This window comes from Odontesthes bonariensis, chromosome 12 (assembly GCF_027942865.1).
Source record: "Odontesthes bonariensis isolate fOdoBon6 chromosome 12, fOdoBon6.hap1, whole genome shotgun sequence".
Taxonomy (NCBI): domain Eukaryota; kingdom Metazoa; phylum Chordata; class Actinopteri; order Atheriniformes; family Atherinopsidae; genus Odontesthes; species Odontesthes bonariensis.
The window spans coordinates 38,627,814-38,645,417 of NC_134517.1; the positions used below are offsets into that span (position 1 = coordinate 38,627,814).

Consider the following 17,604-nt stretch of genomic DNA (forward strand, 5'->3'; position numbering starts at 1 on the left):
GCCGCTTCGTTCTGCTTCCCCATGTTCTCTGAACTTTCATCTGAACTCACTGAGAATCCTTCTGTGGCTCCGCAGAGGAGAAGCTGAAGTTCCTGGAGCCCATCGAGGACGTCGAGACTCAGGAGAAGAAGACCATCAGCTTCGTCTGTAAGGTGAACCGGCCGGAGGTGACCGTCAAGTGGATGAAGGCCGGACAGGAGGTGACGCTCAGCAAGCGCGTCGTCTACCGGGCCGACGGCCTCAGGCACACGCTGACCATCAAAGACTGCGTCATGGACGACGAGGGCGAGTACACCGCCGTGGTGGGAGACGACAAGTGTGCCGCCGAGCTGATCATCAGCGAGGCGCCGACCGACTTCACGGCGCAGCTGAAGGACCAGACCATCACCGAGTTCCAGGATGCAGAGTTCAGCTGCAAGCTGACCAAAGAGAAGGCCGTCATCAAGTGGTACCGAAACGGGCGAGAGATCAGAGAAGGACCCAGGTAGGTCGAAGGGAACTTTAGACCCAGGTACCGCCGTCTGTGCTGGCAGACAAAAATATCAGATTACACTGATCCTAAAACCAGGACCCAGTTCTGATGGTCTGTTGTGTTTCTGCAGATATCACATGGAGAAAGAAGGCAAGATATGCAGGCTGACCATCAAGGTGTGCAGACCTGACGATGAATGTGAATACGCCTGTGGCGTGGACGAGAGGAGGACCAGAGCCAGGCTCTTTGTAGAAGGTGAGCTCCTCCGGACCTGTGAAACTCTCCGGACCCTAACCTGTGTTTTCTCTATGATCAACTTCCTGTTGGGGTCCTTCCCGAGGTCACCTCCTACTCACTGTGTCCCGCAGAAACCCCGGTGGAGATCGTGCGCCCACCGCAGGACGTGTTCGAACCTCCGGGCTCCGACGTCGTGTTCGAGGTGGAGCTCAACAAGGACCGGGTGGAGGTGAAGTGGATGAGGAACAACATGATCATCGTCCAGGGAGACAAGTACCAGATGATCAGCGAGGGGAAAGTCCACAGGCTGCAGGTCTGTGAGATCCGGCCCAGAGACCAGGGAGAGTACAGGATCGTGGCCAAGGACAAGGATGCCCGAGCCAAGCTGGAGCTGGCAGGTGAGTCCGCTCTGTGTTCATGGGAGCCTCAGAAAGTCAGAGGCATCATGGGAAATGTGTGAGCTGAAAGATAAACCTGCCGTCCCCGTTTCCTTCTGCAGCCGTTCCAAAGATCAAGACCACCGACCAGAGCCTGGTGACAGATGCAGGGAAACCCTTCATCATGAGCGTGCCCTACGACGCCTACCCTCGGGCCAACGCTGAGTGGTTCTTTGAGGGCGTCAGCCTGCCTGTTCAGAACATCGACACCTCCGTTGACAAGACGGAATACCGGCTGAAAAGCCCCAGCAAGGAGCACCAGGGCCGCTACAGAGTGGTCATCAAGAACAAGCACGGCGAGGGAGAGGCGTTCATCAACCTGGACGTGATCGGTGAGTCCGAAGCCTGAAATCCCTGCCTGTGATTGGATCAACGCTGGCTGTGAAAGGACGAGTGCTCAGTGACATGTTTGTGGGTTTCAGATGTTCCCGGACCCATCAAGAACCTGAGAGTGGTCGACACCGCTGATGGCGAGGTCAGCTTGGCCTGGGAGGAGCCTGAGAGCGATGGTGGCAGCAAGATCGTGGCCTACGTTGTGGAGAGGCGCGACGTGAAACGTAAGACCTGGACTCTGGCAACGGATCGGGCTGATACTCCGGAGTACTGTGTCAGTGGCCTCCAGAAGGACAACAAGTACCTGTTCAGGGTCTGCGCCCGGAACAGAGTCGGCAGCGGACCCATCGTTGCCACCGAGGATGCTGTTCAGGCCAAGAACAAGTTTGGTAAGTCCCACTGACAGCCGCTCGCTTCCCTCAGCTATGATGTGCCCGAATCCAACCCTCCCACGCTGCTTTCTGCCCCCAGACGTTCCAGATGCTCCAGAAAATGTCGCAGTTGGCATCGTGAACAGGTTCGGCGCCACCGTCACCTGGGAGCCTCCCAAGTTTGACGGCGGCTCAGCGATCACCGCCTACGTGATCGAGCTCCGCGACAGGACGTCTGTGAAGTGGGAGGCGGCCATGGTGTGCGGCGCTAGCGACCGCTCGGCCACGCTGAACGACGTGGTGGAGCACAAGGAGTACATCTTTAGGCTCCGAGCCGAGAACAAGGCGGGCATCGGCAGGCCCAGCGCCGCCACCAACCCCGTCAAGATCATGGATCCCATCGGTGAGTAAAAAGCAGCCGTTCGAAACGTTTGAGTTCCACTTCCTGTCAGAGAGCAGAAGGTCACCGTTCTTCCTGTCACGCCCTGCAGAGAGGCCAAGCCCGCCACTGAACCTGAACTTCAGTGACCAAATCAAAACCGCCGTCACACTGACCTGGGAGACGCCCAAGACCAACGGCGGCAGCATGATCACCGGCTACATCATCGAGAAATGCGACGAGGGAACCGACAAGTGGCTGCGCTGCAACGCCAGACTGTGTCCTGACCTCGTCTACCGGGTATCAAACTTTAGCTCCTGGTTTGTCCATCAGCAACTTCTTTAGAGCTGACTCACTGACGTCTGCTCCCCCCTCAGGTGTCTGGACTGAAGCCGGGTCAGAAGTACCTGTACAGAGTCTGTGCTGAGAACGCTGCTGGCCTCTCCGATCCAGCCGAACAGCTCGGGCCGCTGCTCGCTGACGACCCTCACGGTATGAGACAAAGACTTTAGATTCAGTGCAAACTCAGGAAAAAGTGCCCAGTTAGGAAAACGCTTGTCTGTCTGCAGTGGCTCCGACCTTTGACCTGAGCGGCTTCAGGAACGGCCTGGAGGTGATCGCCCCTCAGCCTCTCACCATCAGAGTGCCCATCACCGGATACCCGACCCCCGTCGCCAAGTGGACGTTCGGGGAGAAGGAGCTGACCACCGCGGATGAGCGTGTTTCCATGGTGACGAAGCCCACGTTCACAGAGCTGACCGTGGCGCCGAGCGTCCGCCCAGACAAAGGCACCTACGCCCTGCAGCTGCACAACGACGTCTCCTCCGTCTCTGGAGAGATCGAAGTCAACGTTATCGGTAACAGCGACTTCTCTGCTCCGTTTGTTTCCATATTTACAATGGAAGCAAATACTTTAACATCTTCCTCTGTGGTTTTATTTCCCAGCATGCCCCAGTGCCCCCAAGGACTTCAAGGTGGCCGAGGTGACCCGACACCACGTCCACCTGATGTGGGAGGCCCCGGAGCACGATGGAGGCAGTCCAGTCACCCACTATCAGATAGAGAAGAGAGAAGTTTCTCGCAAGACCTGGGCTAAGGTACGTCTGAGCCGAGCGGCAGCGAGCCGAGCGGCGGCGCGGCGTCCTCTGAAGTCATTCAGAAAGTGTTACAACCTGTGTGAGCTGTAGACGTGCTGTGATGCATTCTCAGTGCGGTGACTTCTCTGCAGGTGGTGACCGGCGTCATAGACCTGGAGCACACGGTGACAGATGTGCTCGAGGGAAAAGAGTATTTGTTCAGCGTCATTGCCTGCAACAAGTGTGGCCCCGGAGAGCCGGCGTACATGGACGAGCCCGTCAACGTGTCCTCGCCTGCCAGTGAGTATTCACCCTGAGTAAGAGACCCGGGCTCAGGGCTAAGGATGCAGATTTGTTAGAATGTCATCGTTTCTCCTGCAGCTATCCCCGATCCTCCTGAGAACCTCAAGTGGCGTGATAAGAGCGCCAAGAACATTTTCCTTTCCTGGGAGCCTCCCAAGTATGATGGCGGTGCTAACATCAAAGGCTACGTGGTGGACAAGTGTCAGCGGGGCTCAGACAAGTGGGAGCCCTGCGGCGACCCCGTCCCCGAGCTCAAGTAAGACTTCACCTTTGTTTCTGTCAGTGAGCAGCGGCTTCTCCGCTGTCTGTGTGGGCTCAGGTGGATACAAAGTGTGTTTCCTGCTCACAGGTTCCAAGTTACTGGCCTGATCGAGGGACAGTGGTATGCCTACAGAGTCAGAGCATTCAACAAGTTGGGGGCCAGCAGACCCTGCAGGGCCACCGATGAGATCCAGGCTGTGGATGCTAGAGGTAGGCTGGTCTGTGTGCATCATGTTCCCTTCAAACAGAGGGGTAGCTTCTGTAAGGGACGGTAATTAACCAAACCCAAACCCCTTCTGTAAGGGATGGTAATTAACCTAACCCCAACCCCTTCTGTAAGGGATGGTAATTAACCAAACCCAACCCCTTCTGTAAGGGACGGTAATTAACCTAACCCCAACCCCTTCTGTAAGGGACGGTAATTAACCAAACCCCAACCCCTTCTGTAAGGGACGGTAATTAACCTAACCCAACCCCTTCTGTAAGGGATGGTAATGAACCTAACCCCAACCCCTTCTGTAAGGGATGGTAATGAACCTAACCCCAACCCCTTCTGTAAGGGACGGTAATTAACCAAACCCCAACCCCTTCTGTAAGGGACGGTAATTAACCTAACCCAACCCCTTCTGTAAGGGATGGTAATGAACATAACCTGAACCCCTTCTGTAAGGGATGGTAATTAACCTAACCCAACCCCTTCTGTAAGGGATGGTAATTAACCTAACCCCAACCCCTTCTGTAAGGGACGGTAATTAACCAAACCCCAACCCCTTCTGTAAGGGATGGTAATGAACCTAACCCCAACCCCTTCTGTAAGGGACGGTAATTAACCAAACCCAACCCCTTCTGTAAGGGATGGTAATGAACATAACCTGAACCCCTTCTGTAAGGGATGGTAATTAACCTAACCCAACCCCTTCTGTAAGGGATGGTAATTAACCTAACCCCAACCCCTTCGGGTTAGGGCCTTTAACTGGAACCAAGAGTGTTGATGGGGCAAGTTGTAATGAGCAAAAAGATAGCATGTGGAGTTTTAAAGGGTAATTATTTTCTTAAAAACCCACAGAACCTCCAGAGATCCAGCTGGACGTGAAGCTGCTGGCCGGTCTGACTGCCAGAGCCGGTACCAAGATCGAGCTTCCGGCAGACGTTAAAGGACAGCCTGATCCCCGGATAAAGTGGACCAAGGCCGACCTCGTCCTGCGGGCTGAGGACCGCATCGCCATCGAAACCCAGCCAGGACACTCCAAGCTTTCCATCGGCAACACCACCAGAGGAGACAGCGCCACCTACATCATCGAGGCAGTCAACATCTGTGGACGCGCCACCGCCACCATCGATGTCAACATCCTTGGTACTGAGGCTCACGCAGATTATGTTCCACTGCATTAAGGTCCCAGGTCTGAATTATATTCAGCAAACATGGCCTTCAAGCAGCGGATGGTCAGGAAATGACTTCTTCGTCATCAAAGAGCAGAAAGACTGAAGCTTTCATTAGTTTCTGTCACTTTAAAGCATGTAGAGGTGAGACATGACCCCTGTTGTTCCTTCCTTCATCAGATAAACCCGGCCCTCCGGCTGCCTTCGATATCTCTGAGATCACCAACGAGTCCTGCGTCCTGGCCTGGAACCCTCCCAGAGACGATGGCGGTTCCCCCATCACCAACTACATTGTGGAGTGTCGTCAGACCGACAAAGAGGAGTGGGTCAAGCTGTCGGCCACGGTGAAACACACCACCTTCAAGGCCTGCAAGCTGACAGCTCTGAAGGAGTACGTCTTCAGGATCAGTGCTGAGAACCAGTATGGCATCGGCACACCTGCAGAGCACACACCCATCATTGCAAAGTACTCCTTCGGTATGTTGTCACTCACTGCACCCTTTCTGTCAAACCTGAGCTGTACAGGCGACTCCATTTTCAATTCCTGTTGTTGTCCATCTGCTTCAGATCCTCCTGGTCCTCCAACCAGAGTCACTCCCTCCGACATCGCCAAGGACGCCGTGACTCTGACCTGGTTCGAGCCGGATGAGGACGGCGGCAATCCCATCATCGGATACTGGGTCGAGAAGTTTGATCCAGAGAGCGACAAGTGGATTAGATGCAACAAACTGCCCATTAAGGATACAACCTTTAGGTAATGAGTTCATACGAGCAGCTAATGGAAGAACTGCCCAGCAGGAATCATCCAGCAGGCTTTCTGACTGTCTCTCTGTCTGCAGGGTGAAGGGGCTCCCCACAAAGAAGAAGTACCGCTTCCGTGTTCTGGCAGAGAATCTGGCTGGACCTGGAAAACCAAGCGCAGAGACGGATCCTGTGCTCATCAAAGACCCCATCGGTATGTCACGTTGTCTGTTTGGTTAAAAGATGCATCAGGATCACGTGTTGACAGTAAAGGGGTTGGAAATATGAGTAAACTGATGATTCTAACCTGATGGAATTCTTTGTCAGATCCTCCATGGGCTCCTGGTAAACCCGTCATCAGGGATGTTGCCAAGACCTCAGCCTTGTTGGCGTGGACACGCCCGGAGCATGACGGCGGGGCGAAGATTGAAAGCTACATCATTGAGTTCCAGAAGACTGGAAGTGAGGAATGGATCCGGATCGCAGAGGATGTTCCCCAGACTGAGCACCAGCTGAAGGGGCTTATAGAGAAGCAGGAGTACACCTTCAGGGTCAAAGCCGTCAATAAGGCCGGCGAGAGTGAGCCCAGTGACCCCAGTGACCCCGTCGTCTGCAAGGAGAGACTCTGTAAGTTATGAATTGGCTTTATTCTTAGACTTTATGTATTCATATTCTGTAGTTCACTAAATAATCTATGTTCCTAGTTTGTACGTTTACACTCTGCTCATACAAATGCAATGTATGTCCAAGACGTTAACCCTTTGTGCGGTCTTAACATTGTCTTTACTCCCTTTGTCCTATGATTTTTTTTTTTTTTACCACAAACCAACTGTCAGTTGGACCAACAGTTTTCTTGTTTTCTCAGTTTTCTTTTACATAATAAAGGTTTATTATTGCTATTATATAAATGTGAAGTAATTACTTCTGAATTAATTATATTGAAAGGGAAAAAACCAGTGAACTTTTTTCTGGTGTTTAAATGTTTTTATAATTCACGGGTCAGAAATGACCCATAAGACAATCTTTGTGCCCTAGTGGTGTACAGCCCACATGGAAACATAAACAAAAATAAAGTATGACTTTTTCTAATGATCTTTAGGAAAAGTCATAAAATTTCAAGTTGGAAAAAGATAGTTTAAGGTATTTTTTCTACAGCTAAACATGGTGGTGGGTCACTTTTGACCCGCAAGACAACAGGAGGGTTAAATCTTCTCCAGCTTGTTCTTGGGCTTCCAATGAAACAATCGGGCTAACAGTGGGAACCAGTTTCTGAAGGAATTTCATGCTAACCTAACGACCCGTTTTCCATCTGCCAGACCCTCCATCCTCTCCTCAGTGGCTGGAGGTGGCCAACATCACCAAGATCAGCGCTGATCTGAAATGGCAGGCGCCCAGCAGTGACGGAGGCTCCCCCATCACCAACTACGTGGTGGAGAAGAGGGACGTGAGGCGGAAGGCCTGGCAGACCGTCGACACCACCGTCAAGGAGCTGAAGTACTCTGTGACTCCTCTCAACGAAGGGTCGCTGTACGTCTTCCGCGTGGCTGCTGAGAACGCTGTCGGGATGGGAGAATTCTGCGAGCTGGAGGACGCCGTGCTCGCCAAGGACACCTTCAGTAAGTGTCCAGGAACACAGCAGAGAGCTGCTTTTTGGTTCAGTAATTATGTGATGAGCCACAGTGATTGGAACAAGCCAGCGACCTTCAGTGTTCCATCTGGATCAAATTTTCTGGAAAACATATATGTATATATTTTTTTAAATAATTTTTTTATTTTGTTTTCATTTAAAAAGTAGAACAGACATGACAATAACAACAACAGTAACAACCCCCCGGCTCAGACACGCAAAATTAAATTACAAAAAGATACCTGTGACATTAGTAAGCACACATACACATAAATGAGTGTATAAACAAATATGCAGTAAAGCTACCAGTTATTTATCATCTGTCCTGATCTCATCCAGGGAGGCAAGGAAGGGCCCCCAAATAGTCAGAAACTTTCCCATTGAATTAGTCCTTGTGAACCTGAGTCTTTCCATCTGTATGACTGAAGCCATATCAGCCAACCACCTCTGAAAGCAAGGGGGAGACATGGACTTCCACTCCAGTAGAATTAGCCTTTTTGCAACAGTGTGGAAATCAATGTTTGCTGCATCTTGTTTCAGCAACTCCTGGACCTCCTTACGCCCTAACAGTGATGGAGGTCACCAAGAGACATGTGGAGCTGAAGTGGGAACCTCCCAAGAGCAACGGTGGCAGACCCATAACTAAGTAAGACACATAACTGCTGTAAAACAACAGATTACTGAAGACAAGATGGCGACCAACATGCAGTTTGTTCAGTAGTGATATTCTGTGTCGGGAAGGGGTGGAAATCCTTCTGTGGGATAAAAACTTACACAGACTGTGGTTTGCCTTGGTAGTGTTACAAACTGATCATCAAGACAAAGAATGTTTGCTTCCCAGGTATGTGATTGAGAAGAAAGAGAAGGTTGGAACTCGCTGGCTGAAGTGCTGCAAGACTCCCGACAGACAAACTCAGTTCAAGGTGACGGATGTGGATGAAGGATCAGAGGTGCAGTTCCAGGTCAGAGCTGAGAACGAAGCCGGAGTCGGAGATCCAAGCGAACCCACTGTGATTCTCACCATCGAGGATGCAACCAGTAAGAAACACTAAGTTTGCCTTTCAGTGACAGTCGATGATCCGGGTTTCTCCAGATGAATAAAGGTTGTGCTTCCATCCAGGTGCTCCGTCTCCTCCTTTGGAGGTAACCATCGTCGACGCCAGCAGGGAGCACATCAACGTCACCTGGAAGCATCCAGCCAAGGATGGCGGCTCCCCGGTAACAGGATACCACGTGGAGGTGGCAGAGGCCCGTCCGGAGCTGAAGTGGCTTCGAGTCAACAACAGACCCATCAAGGAGCTGAAGTTCAGGATCGATGATGGTATCAAACCAGAGAAGAAGTATGTCATCAGGGTTCGCGCAATCAACTCGATCGGTGTCAGTGATCCCTCCGAGATCTCCGACAAAGTCTTCACCAAGGATCCCGACTGTGAGCATCGAAAGATTTCTGTCTAATGATGTGAAAGATGTGCAGCGACATGCATGAGAACTGATCTTGAGTAACGATCCTGTGTTCTGGTCCGAAGGTGCTCCGACCATGGATCTGGAAGCGCAGGACGTGGTTGTGGTCGAGGGAGAGAAGCTGCACCTGAACATCCCCTACAGGGCGATTCCGACGCCAAAGATGGTTTGGAAGAAGGACACGGTGGAGTGTAAGGCCGACGACAGGCTCTCTATGACGGTGGAGATGAACAGCGCTCACCTGGAGCTGCTGAAGTGCAAGCGTGCAGACGCAGGTGCCTACGCCATCACCCTGGAGAACAGCCTGGGAGCTGCCACCGGGACCGCCAACGTCAAAGTTATCGGTAGGATGATTCATTCAACCTCAGAAAATCTGACACAGTGATGTTTATTGACGTTCCACAGAATTCTGTGTTTCTGTAAAGCAGGTCTAAGAATCCATTTTTCTCAAAGAGGTTTTGGGTCTGCTTTAAAAAATAATCTAAAAAGCTGAGCAGGAGTCATCTTCTAACACATTTTTGCTTCCCTGCAGGACTTCCTGGTCAGTGTAAAGACGTGACCTCCAGCGACATCACCAAGAACTCCTGTAAGATCAGCTGGGAGGCCCCAGAAGATGATGGCGGCACACCCATTGTCAGCTATACACTGGAGCGCCGTGAGGTGTCCAAGAAAACGTACATGCCCGTCATGTCAGGAGAGCATGTCCTGACCCACGTCGTCAAAGACCTTTACGTCAACTGCGAGTACTACTTCAGGGTGAAGGCCGTCAACAAGGTCGGAGCTGGAGAATATCTGGAGCTACGCAACCCCGTCAGGACAGAAGAAGTCAAGCGTAAGTTCTGAGCTGGAGAACATCAGAGCATGGATCTGTGGTGGTGCTGGCTGATGAGACGGCTCACATTCTTTGTCTGATTCTGACCACACAGAGAAACCAGACCCGCCCCTCCAGGTGGAGGCTCAGGACCCAACGTCCAAGTCCATCACCGTCACCTGGAAGGCTCCAGACTACGACGGGGGCTGTCCCATTCAGGGCTACATCGTGGAGAAGATTGAGAAGGACGGTGACCGCTATGAGAGGGTCACCCCCAGCCTGGTCCCCGGCTTGTCTTTCGTGGTGACGGGCCTGAAGGAAGATGTGGAGTATCAGTTCAGAGTCCGAGCCGAGAACGCCGCCGGAGTCAGCGAGCCGTCGCGTAGCACGCCAATGATGAAGGCAGCAGACCCTGTTGGTATGTCAAACGATTAATGCTTTAAAATCAGCCAGATAAATGCAATTTAATTCACTCAAGGCTTAAATTCCTGTGCTTTTACTTTCAGACAAACCAAAGGTCACCCTGCATGCCCGTGTGCAGTCCGGTGTTAGCGTTAAGAAAGGCGAGGAGATCCGCATCGATGCCTTCATCTCCGGCTCTCCATACCCCAAAGTCACCTGGCTGAGGAACGAGGAGGACGTCACCAAAGAGCCCACCAAAAGGGTTGTTCCTGTGGTCAAGAAGAAGAAGAGCAAGGCCAAGGTTTGTGTTCTCACAGGGACATCCCAGAGCCCTGAATGTTTTCACGTATTTCTGGAAGATTCTACAATGTGTCTATTCCTGCAGGTCCAAGAACCGGAAGAGGAGTTTATAACTCCTCTGCGTGAGCGTCTTGGTCTGGATCAGACCAAGAGAGGCCAGTCAGCTCTGATGATCCGTGAAGCCGTCAGAGTCGACCACGGCGACTTCACCATCAAGGTGGAGAACACTCACGGTGTCGCCACCGCCACCTGCTTCGTCAATGTCCTGGGTGAGAAAGGAATCTATCTACGTTGCTTTGTGTCCTCATAATTATTCTCAGCTTTTATCAGTAAAAGTACATTTTTATTGTGCTCTTGAGATGAAAGATCGTCCCGCTTTTGTTGTCCCGCAGACAAACCCGGCGCTCCCATCAACTTCACCTTCGATGAGATCAGGAACACCTCGGTCATCTGTAACTGGGAGCCTCCTGAGGATGACGGTGGCAGCGAGATCGTGAACTACATCCTGGAGAAGAAAGACAACAAGAACGATGAGATTGGCTGGATCACCATCACCTCCACCCTGAAGGGCACCAGCTTCCCCGTCACCAAGCTGATCGAGGGGAAGGAGTACATCTTCAGAGTCACTGCTGAGAACAAGTATGGCTGCGGCCCTCCGTGCAACTCGGATTCACTGGTCGCCAAGAACCAATTCAGTGAGTATTTAAAGCATGTGAGAATCAAAAGGTTAACCCCTTAACGCCTATTGTCGCATATATGCTACAAACTGTTTGACTCAATCAACCAGCTGAGATAGCATCTTTATTCCCCCAATGCCGGTTAGTCCATATTCACTACGGACCTAGGAACCTTTATATAAATATGTCAAAAAAAAAAGTTGAATAAAAAAACATTGTTTTTTCCCTGTTATATTACTGTGTTGTTGTTATCTTATTATTGACCATTATGCCTGTTGTCGCAAATAAGCAACATACCAAATTACATACCAAACATACCAAATTGACCAGGATGCCTGTTGTCCCAAATTTGCAACATACCAAAATTTCTATTTTATTTTTTGTGCAAAAGTGAAATTAATCATCTCAGCATTATTTACCATCTACTTAAAGGCTAAAACACACACAAAACATGTTTTATATACAGCTATATAAATTCTTAAGAGGTTAAGAGTTCAATTGGAATCTGATGGATTTCAGTTTTAATGACACTGTTGAGAGGAGAGTTAAAGTCCACGTCTCCTAAAGGCAGTTATGTCACTCCCACCCCTCTCAGATCCTCCCGACGCACCAAACACCCCCAGAGTCCACGAGGTGACGGCGAGCAGCGTCCGCATCTCCTGGCACGAGCCGAAGGACAACGGCAGCCCGATCCTGGGCTACTGGATCGAGAGGAAGGAGGTGAACAGCAAATACTGGACCCGGGTCAACCGGGCCCTGCTCAACTCCCTGGATGTGAAGGTCACAGGTCTGATGGAGGGACTCATCTACATCTTCAGAGTGTGTGCTGAGAACCTCGCTGGCCCCGGGCCCTTCAGTGAGCCCACCGAACGCACCCTAACCATGGACGCCATCCGTAAGTTTTCATCAGAGTGCAGCAGAGACTGCTTTAACCCAGCCGGTGTTTGACTCTGGTGTCAGTACACCTAATGTCGCGGCCTTTTATATTTCCAAATGATATTTTCCAACAGAGGCCTGTGGGTGGCAGCAGGTGGTGGTGTTCTTGCACGTACTTCAGTTGATTGTTAAAATATATGTAGTTTATTTTTTACCAACAAAAAAATATGAACAAAACAATAACAAAAAAAATTCTTACAATTTGGAATAAAACGAAAGTTAACGTATTTGAATTTAACAAGATCTAAAAGTGGTAAAAAAATCATTCCAGCACCACCTCCCGTCCTCACAGCGGACATTTGACCAACAAAGAAGAGCCCCCGGTGTGTTCTTAATCCGTCTGATTAATGGGCGGGTCACCAAAATAATCTAAACAATCTCAAATACAAAAAATGAACCACAGAACTTGACTCCAAATCAACCAAAGTATATTCCAATATCCCAAAGAAAACCAAACCAATAGAACCCATGACTTACAGAACATAAATGGCCACAACACCACCTCTTTTTTTTATCTGTATAACATGTAAATATTAAATCTGCCCCTGCAGTTCCTCCTGGCCCCCCCATTCCACGGGTCGTGGACACTGGCAAAGACTCGGTCATCTTAGCCTGGAAGCCCCCACTGTACAACGGTGGAGGAGACATTCTGGGATATCACGTTGAGAAGGTAAGAAAATGAGCCCACTGGGAGCTTCGAGCTTTTTCAGGGCAACCAAAACAGAAATGTGAAATTCTGGGTTTGTGGTCACAGGTTTTGGCCGGAGAGAAGGAGTGGAAGCGCTGCACAGAGTTCAGGTGTAAGGAGCTGACCTACACCGTGACAGGCCTTACCGAAGGGGCAGACTTTTACTTCCGGATCGTTGCTGTCAACGATGCCGGTCCTGGAGCTCCTGGTGTTACTGAACCTGTGACCGTCAAAGAGCCTCAAGGTAGAAACTGCTGTTTGATGAACAGCCAAGTGGACACATGTTAACTAAACAGATTTTACTCAGGATTTGTTTTGCTACTTTCTTGAAATCAAGTTTGAATCAGTGTGAGGTTCCCTGTAGAGCTGAGTCGCAGCTTTGCCCGTTCTCACCCCCCCTCTGTCTCCTTCAGAAACTCCTGTCGTAGCGTTCGATGACTCTGTGAAGAATGGCGTCATGATCAAAGCCGGCGACCCTCTGAGGCTCCCTGCTGTGGTGACGGGCCGACCCCAGCCGGAGGTCAAATGGGCCAAAGATGATGCTGAAGTTGACAAAGAGAGGATGATCGTAGAGACCGAGGGCAAGAACAGCGCTCTGTTCATCAAGAAGGCCGTGAGGGCGGATTACGGAAAGTACAAGATCACCGGCACCAACAGCAGCGGCACCAAGACCGCAGAGACCCGAGTGGATGTTATGGGTGAGTGTTCCATGGATACATTACAGCCTTAACCTGCAGAAGGCTTAACCCTTTAACCCTTTGTGCGGTCTTAACATTGTGTTTACTCCCTTTGTCCTACGGGTCAGAAATGAGCCGCCCTACCAAAGCCCCAAAATAAAGCAACTTAATTGAATTTTAAATCCAAAATCTATTTAGTATGATGAAACCACCTGTTATTTATCTATTCAACTCAATTAATACATTTTTATCATGTATTTTTTGTTACACAATACAAAAAGACAATCAGCAGTTTTCAGGATTACACTTTTTTTTTTTTGTCAGTTGGACCAACAGTTTTCTTGTTTTCTCAGTTTTCTTTTACATAATAAAGGTTTATTATTACTATTATATTAATGTGAAGTAATTACTTCTGAATTAATTATATTGAAAGGGAAAAAAACAGTGAACTTTTTTCTGGTGTTTAAATGTTTTTATAATTCACGGGTCAAAAATGACCCATAAGACAATCTTTGTACCCTAGTGGTGTACAGCCCACATGGAAACATAAACAAAAATAAAGTCTGACTTTTTCTAATGATGGGGTCCCTTTAGGAAAAGTCAGAACATTTCCAGTTAGAAAAAGATAGTTTAAGGTATTTTTTCTACAGCTAAACATGGTAGTTGGTCACTTTGGACCTGCAAGACAACGGGAGGGTTAACCCTAACCCTGCACCTCTGTCCCTGGTTCTGTTGTTCTGTAAACTGAACCGAGCACGTTCTCATCTCCTTCTGGTTGTTAATCAGATGGGCAAACTGATTCTTCAGTCAATATATCCTCCACTAACTGCCGCTGTGTTTCCACAGATGTTCCCGGACCGGTGGTCGACCTGAAGACGGTCCAGGTGACCAAGAAGAACATCGTCCTCACCTGGTCGGACCCCCTGGACAACGGGGGCAGTGACATCATTGGTTACGAGGTGCTGAGGAAGGATGCCAAGATGAAGCTTTTCCGACAGCCCATTGAGACGGCGTCCTGTAAGTGTGACATCCAAGGCCTGCTGGCCGCCGAGGAGTACGACTTCAGGGTCATCGCCCGGAACAAGTACGGTGACGGAGCTCCAGCAGACCTGGGACCCATCTTGGCTGAGGATGCCAAAGGTAAACACACCAGCAGAAGAACTGGTGCCGTTATCGCCTGACATTGTGGGGACACGAGCTGACTTCTTCTACCACGTTGCAGGTACTCCATCTGCCCCTGAGAGGCTGCACTACACCGACAGAAGCAAGGCCACCATCACTCTGGCCTGGCAGCCCCCTCTCAGCGACGGCGGCAGCCCCATCAGAGGATACTACGTGGAGAAGATGAGGTCCGACAGCACCGAGTTCGAAGTGGCCAACCGCAAGATCTTCCCAGAGTGCTGCGGAACCATCGAGAACCTCTCTGAGAACCAGGAGTACGAGTTCCGCGTCAAAGCTGTGAATGAGGTTGGTGATGGAGAGCCGTCCAAACCCATCAGCGCCAAGATCCAGGACGATGAAAGTACGTGGAAATGACAGCGATTATTTTTAAAAAATTTTTTTTTTAATTTTTCAAATATCTTTATTGGGTTTTATTACTTTACAGAACACTTGCACTGGAAAAAATCGAAATCTTACCAAGTATATTTGTCTCATTTCTAGTCAAAATATCTCATTACACTTAATATATAAGACACAACTGCCTAACAAGCACCATTTCAGCCAGATATAGGGACTGGTTTGAAGACAATACATCTGGAATATCTTGTTAAATGAAAAAGTCTTGAAAAGAAATTGTTTGAGTCACATTTCATATGAAACAAGCTTTTTTTTTTTCATTTGAAGAGGTTTTTAAGCTAATTTCAAGATCACTTTTAACTCAAAAGTCCCAAATATCACATTTTATTTCAAGAAATCTGGACAAGCCGATTTTCACTAGTTCCATTTGGCAGATTTTTTTGCTTATTTCAAGGAAAAACGTCTTTTATTTGTTGTTTTTTTACTTATTTTTGGAGGGGCATTTTTTCCAGTGTGAACTGTGACATGTGTTGTAGTACGCACACACATACCTAAACTTGCACAATCCTAACATCAATAACTCAAAGTACAAAATTCTTAACTGAAATACAGATTTACATTTCAATGTAATAACAATCTCCCTTAAAATAAATAAGTAAATAAACAAACATAAATAAATAAATACATTACATTCCAGATTCTATAATGCTCATGTATGGTTCCCAAAGATGAACAAACTCTTTCAGTTTTCCCTTAGCGATATATGTTAGTCTTTCTAGACCAATGCACTCTGAAAGTTCTTTTATCCACTGTTTCATGGAAGGAGCCTCTATATTCTTCCAATGAAGTGCAATCACTCTCCTAGCTTGTAGAAGCCCAAAGTCCAGTAGTTTGGTCTGTTTCTTTGTTTGTATGAAGTTCACAGCGATGCTTTTTACCTTCAGGCGTCTCAAAGTTTCAGAGACACACATTGATAAACGCTTTTTTTCCCCACAGTTGCTCCGGTTATTAATATCCTGAAGTTCTTCAAGAGCAACGCCATCATCGTGCGGAAAGGAGCAGCCATCGACATCCCAGCAGAGGTGACCGGACTCCCCCTGCCGACACTCCAGTGGATGAAGGACGACGTGGTGATCGAGAAGCCCGATGTCGACAAGATGACCATGGAGACAGAGGAGGTCAGAAAGATCCTTTAAGAATGAAATGTTTTGATGGAGCTAAATGGTTTCAAGCCAAACACTGATGCTCCTCAGAGGAGTCGAGTCAGCAGGCAGACAACTGTATCATTTTACCCTCAGGTGAACCGGACCACCATGACGACGAAGATCGCAATCCCAGAAACGATCCGACAGGACAAAGGAAACTACAAGCTGGTGGCTGAGAACTGCTTCGGCAAAGCTCAGCACGTCATTCGAGTCGAGGTCCTCGGTAAGATCCGGAGCCTTCGTGTTTCAGTTCACTGGTTTTACTTTTTAACCTCCAGGGAAGCTGCTTCTTTTATCTGATGTCTGCACAGTGAGCTCTAAGACTAATCTGAGCTGCGTTTTCAGACCGTCCTCTTCCTCCGAGGAACATCGTGGTGTCGGACATCAAGGCGAACTCCTGCTACCTGACCTGGGAAGCCCCGGAGGACAACGGAGGCAGCGAGATCACCAACTACATCGTGGAGCGCAGAGATGCCAGCAAGAAGAAGTCCGACTTTGATGTTCTGACCATCAACCTCATCGACAGGAGATACGGGGTTAGCTATGGCTAAATAAATAAATAATAAATAAATAATAATAATAATAAATAATAAAAAATTAAAAAAAGATAAAACAAAAGTCTAAGCTTTTGACTGGAAATATCTATTTTCTTTAAGTGAAAGAAAGTGGATTTTTATTTCCATGTTTCCAGTAGATTTTGGAAGTTTCTAGTAAAGATCTAAGAAATAAAGTAAATATATCAAAAAGAAAGCAACTTTTGAAATGTGTCCAAACAGGAGGTTGTTTTCCTTTGAAAACACAGCAACAAAAAGGATTTTTCCTTGTTTTAAGCTCACAGAACCAAACTAAAGTGTAGTAAACTCAGCTGTTCTGGTCCTTCAGGTCTACAAGCTGGACTTGAACGGAGTCTACCAGTTCAGGATCAAAGCTGAAAACAAGTACGGCGTCAGCGATGGCTGCGACTCAGAGAAAGTCCAGCTCAGAGATCCGTTCGGCCTCCCCGGACCTCCACGTAACCCCAAAATCATCGCTGCCACGGCGACCACCATGACCCTGACCTGGAACCCCCCTCTGGAGAACGGTGGGTCCACCATCCAGGGCTACTGGCTGGAGAAGAGGGAGCGCGGCGCCGTGTACTGGGGTCGCGTCAACCGGGCGCCGGTCACCAAGCCGGCGGTGAAGGGGCTGCAGTACACCGTGCTGAGGCTCATAGAAGGAACCGAGTACCAGTTCAGGGTCGCCGCCTCCAACGCCGCGGGCGTCGGACCGCCCAGCGAGGCCACAGAGTGCCGCTTCGCCGTGGACCCGTGCA

At 49.2% G+C, this 17,604-nt stretch overlaps 1 protein-coding gene across 34 annotated transcripts in view; it reads left to right on the forward strand.

Moving 5' to 3' along the window:
- ttn.1 (titin, tandem duplicate 1) overlaps window positions 1-17,604 on the forward strand; it is a 210,403-nt gene that overhangs the window by 112,031 nt on the left and 80,768 nt on the right. For all 34 annotated transcript variants that reach the window (XM_075480395.1, XM_075480400.1, XM_075480404.1 and 31 more), the window contains 38 exons: window positions 76-484; window positions 603-727; window positions 841-1,107; window positions 1,209-1,478; window positions 1,569-1,868; window positions 1,951-2,253; window positions 2,342-2,529; window positions 2,607-2,721; window positions 2,799-3,086; window positions 3,175-3,326; window positions 3,458-3,605; window positions 3,687-3,864; window positions 3,958-4,079; window positions 4,936-5,223; window positions 5,430-5,726; window positions 5,817-6,003; window positions 6,089-6,204; window positions 6,318-6,617; window positions 7,307-7,606; window positions 8,158-8,263; window positions 8,459-8,655; window positions 8,738-9,046; window positions 9,144-9,422; window positions 9,611-9,910; window positions 10,005-10,307; window positions 10,396-10,592; window positions 10,677-10,860; window positions 10,984-11,286; window positions 11,864-12,163; window positions 12,756-12,874; window positions 12,959-13,136; window positions 13,306-13,590; window positions 14,416-14,709; window positions 14,792-15,091; window positions 16,084-16,265; window positions 16,386-16,515; window positions 16,638-16,828; window positions 17,175-17,604. In XM_075480395.1, the coding sequence (XP_075336510.1) occupies window positions 76-484; window positions 603-727; window positions 841-1,107; window positions 1,209-1,478; window positions 1,569-1,868; window positions 1,951-2,253; window positions 2,342-2,529; window positions 2,607-2,721; window positions 2,799-3,086; window positions 3,175-3,326; window positions 3,458-3,605; window positions 3,687-3,864; window positions 3,958-4,079; window positions 4,936-5,223; window positions 5,430-5,726; window positions 5,817-6,003; window positions 6,089-6,204; window positions 6,318-6,617; window positions 7,307-7,606; window positions 8,158-8,263; window positions 8,459-8,655; window positions 8,738-9,046; window positions 9,144-9,422; window positions 9,611-9,910; window positions 10,005-10,307; window positions 10,396-10,592; window positions 10,677-10,860; window positions 10,984-11,286; window positions 11,864-12,163; window positions 12,756-12,874; window positions 12,959-13,136; window positions 13,306-13,590; window positions 14,416-14,709; window positions 14,792-15,091; window positions 16,084-16,265; window positions 16,386-16,515; window positions 16,638-16,828; window positions 17,175-17,604 (8,940 nt within the window). The remainder of the gene's footprint in view (window positions 1-75; window positions 485-602; window positions 728-840; window positions 1,108-1,208; window positions 1,479-1,568; window positions 1,869-1,950; window positions 2,254-2,341; window positions 2,530-2,606; window positions 2,722-2,798; window positions 3,087-3,174; window positions 3,327-3,457; window positions 3,606-3,686; window positions 3,865-3,957; window positions 4,080-4,935; window positions 5,224-5,429; window positions 5,727-5,816; window positions 6,004-6,088; window positions 6,205-6,317; window positions 6,618-7,306; window positions 7,607-8,157; window positions 8,264-8,458; window positions 8,656-8,737; window positions 9,047-9,143; window positions 9,423-9,610; window positions 9,911-10,004; window positions 10,308-10,395; window positions 10,593-10,676; window positions 10,861-10,983; window positions 11,287-11,863; window positions 12,164-12,755; window positions 12,875-12,958; window positions 13,137-13,305; window positions 13,591-14,415; window positions 14,710-14,791; window positions 15,092-16,083; window positions 16,266-16,385; window positions 16,516-16,637; window positions 16,829-17,174) is intronic.